General features: G+C 43.4%; 1 protein-coding gene across 3 annotated transcripts in view; it reads right to left on the minus strand.

Annotated features, from left to right (window-relative positions):
* Positions 1–9,046: 9,046 nt before the first annotated feature.
* Positions 9,047–12,707, minus strand: part of SLAIN1 (SLAIN motif family member 1) — a 59,490-nt gene continuing 55,829 nt past the window's right edge. For all 3 annotated transcript variants that reach the window (XM_078070218.1, XM_036066934.2, XM_036066935.2), the window contains 2 exons: positions 11,927–12,215; positions 9,047–10,121 (listed from right to left, as the gene is read on the minus strand). In XM_078070218.1, the coding sequence (XP_077926344.1) occupies positions 10,046–10,121; positions 11,927–12,215 (365 nt within the window). In that variant the 3' untranslated portion in view covers positions 9,047–10,045. The remainder of the gene's footprint in view (positions 10,122–11,926; positions 12,216–12,707) is intronic.

Below are 12,707 nucleotides of genomic sequence, written 5' to 3' on the forward strand. Positions count from 1 at the left end.
CTGATTAATCTACTACCTTTATTAATGTCTGCTTTTACCTGTGAAATATTTTCCTTTCATAATTGTCTCACTCTAGTTATGTTCTTCCCTTTCTATAGAATTTTCTTTAGTATTTCTTGTAAGGCTGATTCAGTGGTGATGAACGCTTTTAACTTCTCTTTGTCTGGGAAACTCTTTTTTTTTTTTTTTTTAAGATTTTATTTATTTATTTGAGAGAGAGAATGAGAGAGAGAGAGCATGAGAGGGGGGAAGGTCAGAGGGAGAAGCAGACTCCCTGCCGAGCAGGGAGCCCGATGCGGGACTCGATCCTGGGACTCCAGGATCATGACCTGAGCTGAAGGCAGTCGCTTAACCAACTGAGCCACCCAGGCGCCCTGTCTGGGACACTCTTTATCTCTCCTTCTATCCTGAATGATAGCCTTGCTGGATAGAGTATTCATCCTCATGGCTACAGGTTTTTTCCTTTCAGCACTTTAAATATATCTTGCCACACCCTTCTGGCCTGCAAAGTATCTGCTGAAAAATCAGGTGTTAGCCTTATAGGGTTTCCCTTGTATGTAACTTTTTTTTCTCTTGCTTTTAAAATTCTCTATCACTACTTTTTGCCATTTTAATTGTTATGTGTCTTGGTGTGGACCTTCTTCGGTTAATCTCTTAGAGCCTCTCTGTGCTTCTGCGGCCTAGATGTGTGTTTTCTTCCCTAGAGTGGGAAATTTTTAGTTATTATTCCTTCAAATAAGTTTTCTGCCCTCTCTTCTCTTCTCCTTCTAAGATCCCTAAATTGCAAATGTTGTGATGCTTAGTGATGTCACTGAGTCCCCTTAACCTATTCTCATTTTTTATTTTCTTTGCTGCTCATCTTGGTTGCTATTTTCCAGATCACTGATCCTTTCTTCTGCATCCTCTGACCTATTGACTTCCTCTAATGTATTTTTAATTTAGTTATTGAATTCATTTTTTTTTTAATGTTTTCTCTTTGTTGAAGTTTTCACTGAGGTTTTCCACTCTTTTTTCAAGTTCAGTGAGTATCTTTATGTCCGTTACTTTGAGTCCTTTATCGGACACATTGCTTATCTGTTTCAGGTAGTTCTTCTGCTGTGATTTTTGTCTTGTTCTTTCATTTAGAACATTTTCCTTTGTCTCTTTTATCTGCGTTTGTTTCTACGTATTAGGGAGGTCAGCTACATCTGGTCTGGACAGTAGTGGCCTTGTGTAGAAGCGGTCCCGGGGTGCCCTGTAGTACAATTCCCCCAGTTACCAGAACTAGGCGCTCCATGAATGTCTACTTGGGTTGCACGTGCCCTACTCTTGTGGCTGAGCCACATTTGGCTTTTAGCCCACTTGGCTAAAATGACCTGCTTTGCCTGCTATTGGCACACCAGTCAGGATTTGGTCCCTTTGCCATTGAGGGGCCTGAATGAGGCTGCAATGGGCTTGTACGTGGGCGGTGTCAGCCGTCAAGTTAGCTGTCTGCACTTAGCCTCCCTGCCACTGTTGTGAGCACACTGAATGGCTGGGCTTTCTCCCTGTTCAGCCAGCTAAGGCCTTGGCTGCTTGAACCGTGGGCATGCTGGTGTGGCCAACTCCCTCTCCCCCAGGGCAGGAGTCATGTTGGAGTGCAGCCGGTTCCTGCCAGGGCTGCTTGGTAGGGATGCCTTCCAAGGTGGGTGGGTTGGATGGGCTGGGTCTGCAGGGAACAGTGAGTTGGGCACAGGGCACTAGCGAAGTGGAGACTGTTAGCACTGGTTCTCGCAAATGTCTAGCTATCTAGGCTGGGGGAGGGGAAGAGAAATAGCACTTTTGTTCTTGGAGAAGTCTCCTGAAGATCCCTGCTCCTTCAGCACAGGTTCTGAGATTAGTAAATAAATCTCCTTCATGGATACCACAGGTGCTTTTCAAACTGCTGCTTCTGTGTTGTGTCTTGGGCAGCTATTTGGTGACCCTTTAAGAGTGGGGACTCTGTTTCCTATTGCCCTCCAGGCTCTCTTGGAGTTAAGCCCTGTTCATTTTTTTTTTTCTTAAGATTTTATTTGAGAGACTGAGAGTGAGCAAGCAAAGAGAGAGAGCACAAGCTGGAGGAGGGGCAGAGGGAGAAGCAGGCTCCCTGCTGAGCAAGGAGCCCGATGCGGGGCTCAATCCCAGGACCCTGGGATCATGACCTGAGCCGAAGGCAGCTGCTTAACCTACTGAGCCACCCAGGTGCCCCAAGCCCTGTTAATTTCTAAGAAGTGCATTTGTTATGATGAGCACAGGGTGATGTATGGAAGTGTTCAATTACTATATTGTATATACCAAATCCTATGTCCTCAGAAGACATGAAGCAAGTATATACGAAGTAATTCATATACTTATGAATTACTATATAATATGTTAACTGGAATTAAAAAGTTTAAAAAATTTAAAAAATATATATATACCTGGAGTGAAGCCCAACTGGTTTTCAAAGCTGGCTATTAGGGGGGGGCTTGTTTCCCAGTGTGTCTCCCTGCCCCCCCTCCCCTCCCCCCCGCCACTGCCTGGAGTTCCTGGCATAGGGTCTGATCCTCTTGCTTTTCTGTGCTTGTGGTGTCCCCCACTTTGTGGTTAGTCTTACCAGGGTTCTGGTTAAAAAAAACAAAAACAAAACAAAACAAAAAAACTCACAGATACAAGCACAGAAAGGTAGTTACCAGAGGCAGAGGGTGGGAAGTGGCCCAAATTGGTGAAAGGGGTGAAAAGGCCAAATCTCCAGTTGGAAAATAAGTCCTAGGCTGTCACAAAAAAATGAAATGGGGATAATAGTACTTACCTCAGTAAGCATTCTAGCTGCGCTTGCTTAGATTTATTCTATCTGACATCCGTTCATCACAGGGCCAAACTACCAACGGGTTTACCTCGCTCTTGCAAGTCTGCTTACCTGTGCGGACCTGCTGATCCTGGGCTGAGCCCCCCCACCCGCTTTCTCAGGCACTTCTCACACACCAAAGCAAATTTCCCCTGCCCTAACTCATCCCAGGGCCAAGTACCAGGTAACAAGAGACCACCTTGATAGCCCTAAACCCACTGGAATTATCCAACCTAGCCAATCCTAAACTGATCACTCTGCTTTTCCCACAGAAGCCCCATTAACATCTCTGGCCTAGACTTGCCCCTCACTCTCCTGCTTCTGTCTCCTGAACAAAGTCTGATGCTGCTCACGTGGCCCTGCATGGTATGACTGCCCCTTCCTCTTGGGAAATGTCACTAATAAAAATCTTCTTTCAAATGCATGGACTTCTCCATGTCATCACTTAGCCACCTCCATAAATCCCACAGGTTTAATTTTAGAACAGTAAGTTTCTGTGAGGATTACATTAGTAAAAACTAAAGAATGTAGCAGAGTGTCTAGTACATAGGAAGAGCATTATGTCAGTATTACTACTAGTAAGTAGCTTCCCATTGAACTTCAAATACACGTCACAGTCCTTACTAGAGGTTCTACAGGATCCTGCCCATCTCTTCCCTCAATCCAGCGCTCACTACTCCCCCTCTAGCCATGGCTGCTGGCTTCTGGTCCTGTGGCCTGTGTAGTGGCACATGGCCCCATGCTCAGAAGGGCCCCTTGATTGGTTTAATTTTCTACTGTTGCCATCTTGAAATTCTTACTGTCTTCAATGTTTATTTTGCATTTTCATTTTGTACTGGACCCCAAATTCCTGTAGCTAGTCCTGTCACTGGCACCCTAAGGTCCAGCCCCACCAGCCTCCTTTTGGTTCTCTACACTCCAAATTCTTCCCCATCTCTGCCTGAAATAATCTTTGCCCTTCTCTTCATTTGATCCTATCCATCCTCAGCTTAAATACTCTCTTCTCCAGCCTTTCTGGAGCATCCCATTTAGGTAAATGATTCTTGTCCTCCTCTTCTGACCCCTTATTCTGGATCTTCGCCCCTCACTTGTTTATGAGAAGGACATGGTATTTTGTTTTATTTTAAGCTCTTTCTCACTTGAATCAAAAATGTAACTTGCATAAAGGCAGGGACCATATCTGATTTATTGACCGTGATATCCTCAGCATCGAGCACAAAGCCTGACAAATACTAGGCTGTCAGTAAATATTTGCTGGGCAAGTGAACTAAGGGCCTGATTTAAGATAAAATAATTACACTACCTGGGAAACTTCTGACTTCACCTGCTGATCGTTCCCTTGGTCCCATCATTAGTCTGTGTACCTTTCTCTAAGTACTTTTTAATCATACAATATTACATTGTTTACACGGCTAACTCTGTTTTCTCTGAATTTCAGAGAGCCCCAAAATCTACATGATTTTTCTCCCCCAATCCTGGCTGAGGCTTAAATTGCGTGTACAGAGATTAGGTGTGTCAGGAGGCTAATGTCTAGTATGATACTAGATTAGATGCAAGGATGTCCTTGTGTTGCCTAGGAGGATGGTAAAAGTTAAGATTAATATTCTTTGATAGGTAAAGGATGAAAACTGCAATTTCTTGGGTAGCCACTAACAGCAAAAGAGCATTAGGGTATAATTTTCAAACCAACAGGAGAGAGAACTAACAGATGTAACAAACAGCTCATAAATGTACATTTAAATATGTCAGTCATTTTATATACTACTGGCTTAAATGCTCAAGCTGAATGGCAAAGATTTTCATACTTGGTTAAGAATTGAACTATATGTTGTTTTAACATAACAATGATAAAAGTTTGACAGTGAAGGTTTAAGAAATATATATGCTACAAACACTAAAAGAAATCTGATGTAGCTACCTAATCTGAGAAAAATAGATTCCTAGACATTAAAAAAAAAAGAATAGTTCCAATAACAGGCTCAGTCTGCGAGGAAGATAAAACATATCTACATGTGTATACACCAAATCCTATGTCCTCAAAAGACATGAAGCAAAATTTGACAGAACCACGAGGAGTATGTAGATGTCCACCACTAAGGTAGGTTTTCTCCTAATGCTTGTGCAAGTACAGTAAGTAGATACAACACCAGATTTTTAAAACATGACCTGGATTCCAGGCTTCAGTGGCTTCACAACTGAGATTTATCACCTGTTTTTAAAGTAGAAATAATTCCAATATTATACGAATTTATCCAGATAGAACTGAAAGTACCTCCCAACTTGTCTTATGAGTCTAAAACTATCTTAATTCCAAAACCTGACAGAGATAGCTTAAGAAAGAAAAATTAGAGGTCATTTTTATTCAAAAATCCTAAACATTAGTACATCAAATCCATCTATCTTTAAAATGAAATAAACATCCAGACCAACTTGGATTTATCTTTAATCCGTGGTTGATTCAATTTTAAAATCTCTCATAAAGTTGGCATATTAAGACTAAAAGAGATATTCTAGATGCAGAAAAAGGTTATTAAAATTCACTTTTGCAATTAAAAATGCTTAGCAAATTTGAAAGTTAATGGTAAAAAAAAAAAGCTTTCCTCTTGAAATTAGCAAAAAGAAAAATATTATCATTTGTATTTAATATTGCATTGGAGACCACAGTCAAGAAAAAGAAAAGTTAGAAGGACAGGAAAGGAAGAAATAAAACTCACTCTTATACATTTGACTGTGTGAGTAACAAATGATAAATATAACTGACATAAACTTAGTTGTTGAATAAAACATTCAAAACAAAATGCTGGAATGAAATTTTTAAAAATATCCCTTACAATAGCATAAAAATTCCAAATATCCAGAAATTAATCTGGCAAAGAATATATAAGCACTCCATGGAGAACTTGGCACAATTGAGAGATTAAAGAATACCTCAGTCAATAAAAGACATAGACCATGCTCATGGATTATAAGATTCAATATTATAAAGAATCAATTTCCCCAAAATTGATTAAGTTCTATGCAATTCCAACAGGATGTTTTTCTGGAATGTCACTGACTGCAAGTCTGTATTTTTGAACAAGCTAAAGTGACAGGAATAACCAAGACACTCCTAAGGGAAAACAGGACAACAAGATTGCTTTGCTATTTGGCAAAATTATAATGCTACATGTTTAGAACAGTACAGTTCTGGAATTCTGCAAGAATAGACAGTTGAAATAGACACAGACACAAAGGCATTTGCTTTATGACAGAAAAACTGGGGTAAGGATGGAGTTTTCAGTGTTATTAGAACAACTACATGGATAATAAAAAATATAGGTGGAAAGCAAAATAATAAAGCCTTGAGAATACAGAATAAACTCATGATTTTAGGGTAGGAAAATACTCTTTAAGACACAAAATGGCTAATCTTAAAAAGGGAGTAAATGGTACCATATTAAAGTAAGTCTATCAAAATACACCATAAAGAGAATTAAAAGGTAAGCTACACAGCGTGAACACGTGACACATCTAACTGACAAAAGGCTCAGAGCAGGCTTTATAAAGAGCTACTACAAACCGGTCAGAAAACCCCAACAGGAAAATGGGCAAAAGACCTGAAAAGGAATCCACAGAAGATAAGCTGATGTTCCGTCTAACCAATGAAAAGGTAGACGATCCCAACTAGCGAAAAAAGAAATGCAAATTGAAACCGCGATACAGTACTGCACACCCACCAAGTTAGAGACGCTATAAACGGTACTGAGGGTGTAGAGTAACAGGAATTTTCACTGCTGGCATACAGAGAGTGTTAATCACTTTGGAAATTCGATGGGCATCACCCAGTACGGCTGCGGGCGAGGTTTTGGAGGCAGTGTCTGGCAGGCAGCTTGTAAGATCCTTGTCCCCAGGTATTCACATTCTCGGGTCATCCCCTCACCCTGAATGAGGGCTGGACCTGGTGACTGGCTTCCAACAAACAGAATATGGCCAAGTGATGGGATATTGCTTCCAAGATTAAGTTACAAGAGACTAACTTCCACATTTCTGGTTCACTCTCTCGCACTTCTCACTTGTTCATCCTGATGAAGCCAGCCACTGTGCAGGAAGCTGGCCCAGGAGAGGTCCGGGTGGAAGAAACGGGGGACGGCACACAAGGAAATGAATCCTGCCAACAGCCCTGTGAGTAAGCGTGGAAGCGCGTTCTTTCCCAGGCCAGTCTCCCCATGACCGCAGCCTGGGGAGGGACCCTAGGCCAGAGGACCGGGCTAGGCTGTGGCCAGATTCCAGCCCCATGGCAACTGTGAGATGTTGGGTGAGGCTGCCAAGTTTTGTGGTAGCTGGGTACACTGGGACAGCTAATCCAAAGAGAAGTCCTGCTCGAATCTGCGTTAAGCCAACACCATCGCTCCCTTCCATGTGCGAAAACGAAGCTCTCGGGCTGTCTTTCCCTGCATGAGGCCCAGTTACCGGGAACGAGGAACTCACGTAAGCTCGAAGGCACACGTGCCCAGCTCCCAGTCCTTAGTCCTCTTCTCCATCTAGGCTCCCTTTGGTGATCTCAGCCGGTCACGGCCCTCCCTATCTCTACCTGCGGAACTCTGTCCTTCTACTTGCTGGCCCAAAGGGTTTGTTTTCCTTTTTGAACATAGTAGATCCAGTCCATAAAGAAATCCTGACAGCTCTACTTTCAGAATATACCCCAAAGCTGGCCACTTTGACTACCCACACTGAAATCCTTCTGGTCCAATTCCTCCTCTCTTGCTTGGATTACTGAAATAGTTTCACCTACATTTGCCATCTTCTAGTCTATTCTCCCCCAAATGCCAGGGTGATCTATTTAAACCTAAGTCAAATCATGAGCTCCGCCTCTCAGAACGGTGCCCGGCTCCCCTTGCCGAGTAACAAACTCCCCACCGTGGCCCACAGCGCCCTTACCTCTCTACTTCTGCCCTCCTTGTCCCGTCTGCTTGCAGCCGCACCGGCCTTTCTGCTCTTCCTCCAGCACGCCAGGCCTGCTCCGTCCTGAGCCTTTGCAGGGACGGTTGGGAGGAGGTTCTTCAAATCACCCACTAAGCCTGGGGGGGTGGGGCTTGAGAATCTGCATTTCTAGTAAGTTCCCACGAGATGCCGAAGCTGCTGGTGTTCTGGAGAACTCCAGGGGCAAGAGTCTATGAAGTAACTTCAGGACTAACTCTCCATCTCCCAAGTCTGCAAGGGTCAAGTCCTTAATGAGATCTAGCCAGGTGACTTAAAAGTGTGATCTCTCCTGGTCTCGATTTTTCTCTTGCTTTGAGCCCCTCGCCCTTACTTTGAGCACCTTTTGTCCCCTCCCTGAGCAGTAGGGATCTATACCGTGATTCACTCACTTGTTCGTTTACTGTGTCTCCCACCAACTAGAATGTGAAATCCAAGGCACAGAGCTCTTTATCATCCCAAGAGCTGAACAGACTTTTTTTGAATAGAAATATTTAAATTGAAAATGAATTTAATCCTTTAATTTCCTTAGCAGAATAGAAACCCACTTTTAAAAAAATGTACTAACTACATGTGCTCATAGGAAAAGAGCACAGCAGTGGGGAAAACAGATTTTTGAGATCGGCTAAACCTGGATTCCTAAGTCAGCTTCAGTACTAGCTAAATGTTTATATAAGGTTAACCTGCTACCTTGGACTGAGTATCTTTATTATGTAAGTGGTGAGAACAGCAGGTGGTTTAGAATAGACAAATGTACCTGAAATCTCTAGGACAGTTCTCCTCACTAAAGAAGTGCTCAAAAAATATTACTTCCCCTTTGGTATCTCACACCTCCTCTAGCTCACATTTCATTTACACAGCAAGTTAACTAAATGGAATTATACATAAGTTTCTATTTTAATATTTAACATTAAAGCCTTTGCCTAACCTTTCCATAGTACCTTCAGGTGAAAAGTTTTTTCAACCTGTATCAGACATAATGGAGAATATTTTGCTGATATTGTGACAATACTTCAAATTCGACCCCCATGAACTGTTAATCACGGAGACTGTTCATCCGTAAGTACTTCTGGGCAAGAGGCTACCTGAGTTTTGATGGCCTTGCTAAATGGGACCTAAACCTCACTGCAAAACCAAAACCTCCCACTCGTATCAGGAGTATTCTAGAGAAATAGTTTTCACAAACGTGAGTATCCTTTCACAATGATAGTGAAACACAGAAATGGTGTTTATACTGCTCATGCTGCACATTCATGCGTGACCTGGTATTGCTGAAATAGTCTTTATTTCTGAACATTCCAAAAGAGCAGTGTACACAGTAAACAGATATTAAGTCCTATACCATAAGAAAGCATTCATTAGTGCAAATGGGTTTTGTAAAAGGTCTATCAAAAAGATTTATTTGCTTTAAAATGCATCCATTTCCAGAAGCATTGTTAACAAAACATTACAGTTTCTCATCCTCTGTAATAAAGTACTGAAAATCAATTGTGGTACAGAAGCAAACATTGCAGGTATTAAGTGCAATGAGCCTGTGATGCCTTTGTAAGTCGGAAACCCATGTATGACAATAAATTAACAATGAAAAACACAAGACCATCTAACTGCTGTCTGGCTACCTCCTTGCAATGCTTCAGCTTATGTTGTGCTCAGTCAACATAAAATTAGGTCTTTCAAATTGTATGGTGGATTTTTGCTGATAGATCCCTAGAGCTAAAAAAATAGTACCTTACCACAAAAATATTTTTATGGCACAAAATTTAAGTTGTTCCATAGTGGTTCACAGAGGTGTAAAAAGAAATAGGCACAAAAAATAAAATTCCTGTAAACTATAAAAAAGTAAACTTCAAAGCATAAATTATAGAACCTAGTTGTAAATATGCAATGTATTAAAATACAGAACATGTAATGGGAAGATGTTTAGAACACGTAAGTAAATTGAACCAGTTACTTTAAAAAACTCATGGCAAAGAAAGCATTATCGATACATCTCAATCCTCTCAAAAAGGGTCCAGGTACATAGCAGTTCTACAAAAACCCCCTAGATCTAAATGTCACAATACCGCAACCACGATCTGAGACTGGTGCGGTATTCTCTCAGGCAAATATTTAAGTGCAATCATTAGTCTCTGGCGCTTGGTCCGTTGAAAAACAATGCAGTAAATATGTTAAAACGCAGAAGGGAAAGAATATCCCCACGCTCACGGTTACCTAGCCAGCTAGGTAACTCGACCCTCATTTCCGCTCCTTCCCCGTGGAAACGCATCAGTAGCAACCGTCTCTCCAGCTTCCGTCCCTCAGAGCGCTGAGCGAAGACAGAGGCTTTGGAGGCTGAAGGAAACTGAGGGGACGGAAAGAGACGGTTAGTACCCTCGCGGGGGTCCCGGCCCTCACTCCCGTCTGCTCTCCTCCGCGCAGGCGGGCGCCGGCCGCTACCGGCACTTCCCTGAGCGTGCCTGGGTGCCACGCGCTCACCGGCTGGAAACGCCATTCTCAGCACACCGCCATGCGTGGGTGGGCGGATGGGGGCGTGTGTTCTGCAACACATCCTTCACGGACAAAGGGTATTTTAAAACCAGAAAGAGAAAGATGAACTCTTGTCTAAAAACAAACGGGTACTTCCTTGAATGCAAACAGCAAATTCACAGGAAGAAATCTGCAACCTTACAAATAAAGATGTGCCTATGATACTGGCAAAGAATAATACCCAGTGTTTGCCTAAGTTTGGGGAAACGTCCTCCCTTTAGAGAAGATTAGTTTGGAGACCTATTCGAAGGACAAATGGAGGGGTCACAATAACCTACATCCATCAAATACTGGGATTCTATTTGCCATGAATATAACAAACACACACCTGTATTTACAGGGGGAGAATAAGCCAGAATTTATTAAACATGCAACAAAATGCTTCCTATCTGGGTAATAGGACTAGGAGTTCACTCATTTGTTTATGTGTTTAATAGTTTCTGAATTTTTTATCTGAGCACTTACTACTTCTAATCTGAAAATATTTACACGTATTAACACACAAAGAAGGAAGAACTGGGGCGCCTGGGTGGCTCAGACGGTTAAGCGTCTGCCTTCGGCTCAGGTCATGATCTCAGGGTCCTGGGATCGAGTCCCGCATCGGGCTCCCTGCTCCTTGGGAGCCTGCTTCTCCCTCTGCCTCTCTCTGTCTCTAATGAATAAATAAATAAAATCTTTAAAAAAAAAAAAACAAAAAAAGAAGGAAGAACTGCTTGCGCGCGCATCATCCCCTTCCACACGGTCACAGTGGCCCATCCCCCTCCTCCTCCAGAGCCTAGTTCCTTGTCGGGAGTGGTCTGTGGTTACTGCCTCCGCTGTCTCCTCTTCCTAAACTATCCTGGAGCCACTGCTATGGAATTCTTACTGACCTAGAACACTTCAAGATCTCCAGTTCAAGAAGGGTACATCATGACCACGAACTTGTCTCCTATGTGCCTTGCAACTAATCTGAAGTTTTAAACAAAAAAAAATTCCAGCGGGACCCTGACTAAACTTACCAACACAAGCTAATAAAGGCCCAGCTCCGTAAGACTGAGCAGGTGTGCATGCGTACAGCTGCCCAACGTGTTTGCTTATTTTGATAAAATTATTGCTTCGACAAGTATTTACAATTGATCCTGTGCTAGGCCTAGTCCTTAGCCTTGGGGTTTTATATTCATGAAAACTCCCTTCCTCCGTCCCCATGAAGCTCCCATTCTAGAGAGGACAGTCAGACCATAAACTAGTAAAGGGAGCAGACTCTGTACTCCCTCAGGCGGTGATCAGTGCTGGGGGGTGGGGGGTGGGGTGAAAAAGGAGCTACAACTGCCCCTGGAGTTGCATTTGTGCACAGAGGGGTCATCTGAGCAAAGTCCTGGAGGGAAACACCTGGGGGAAGGAAAATACACAACAGCTCTGGAGACGGAGCTTACCTGGTAAATTAAAGCAAACTGCGGCGCATCGGGAGTGAAGTGAGGAGGGAGGAAGGGACACCCCCGCCCCAGCACTTTCCAGAAGGAGGAGGTCAGAGGTCAGGCCATGAAGGGCAGCGTGCCAGAGACCCCAAAAGGGAGGCTGGTTCCCTAGCAGTTTCCAATTTCAAGCTGCAAAAGAGGCGGTGGAGCGAACAGAGGTTCCTACCTTCTAACAGGCTGTGCAATTTTGCTTCGAGGCAGGTTACTCCCGTTTATTGCCAGTGAAGGTCTGGGAAGCGCACTGCGGCCCATAGTCCCCGATGTGGCGGCCGCTTTGTTTGGTGTGGGGATGCCCGTGCTGGAATATGGCTGGAGGCCGTTGGACAAAGGCATGCTGCCGCCGCCGCCCTGCACAGTGGGACTCACGTAGGCCGTGGCTTTCAGAGGCTGCCGCACGGACACTGGGAAATGCCCCACGCTGTGCATTCTGTGCTGAAGTTGTCCTGGGGAAGGAACTAGAAAGGAAGAGGACAGGGACGAGAGCGAAAACTTTTACTGCTACCCAACTGAGGACATGTACCTTACATTCTAGACCAAGTAGGGTCTGAAAGGTGATACACAGAGAGAAATGAAATGTGGGTTCCAGACAGCATCAAGTACTAGAAAACTCTAATTCTTGACACGTCTCCTGTTCTGCCGATCAGCAACATTTCTGAGCACCTAACTATATCCAGAAGCCACATCTAACAAAGCTTCCTTTCCTTTAACGAACAGAACCATCCCTGAGTTCTCACAGGACAGTTCCTTCCTTGCTTGCATGGAAGACATGAGGATGTTCCTGATGGTTGCTCTGGGGATGGTTTCATGAAAATAAAACCAGGGGACAATACTGTGATGATGGGAAGACAGAGGTGACATCAGTTGGTTACGAACATGGCACTGACCGATCTCCTAGGGTTGGTGGGATGAGTAAAGGAGTTAATCCACATAAAGCCTTACAGTGCGGC

The sequence above is a fragment of the Halichoerus grypus genome, chromosome 4 (assembly GCF_964656455.1).
Source record: "Halichoerus grypus chromosome 4, mHalGry1.hap1.1, whole genome shotgun sequence".
Classification (NCBI taxonomy): Eukaryota; Metazoa; Chordata; class Mammalia; order Carnivora; family Phocidae; genus Halichoerus; species Halichoerus grypus.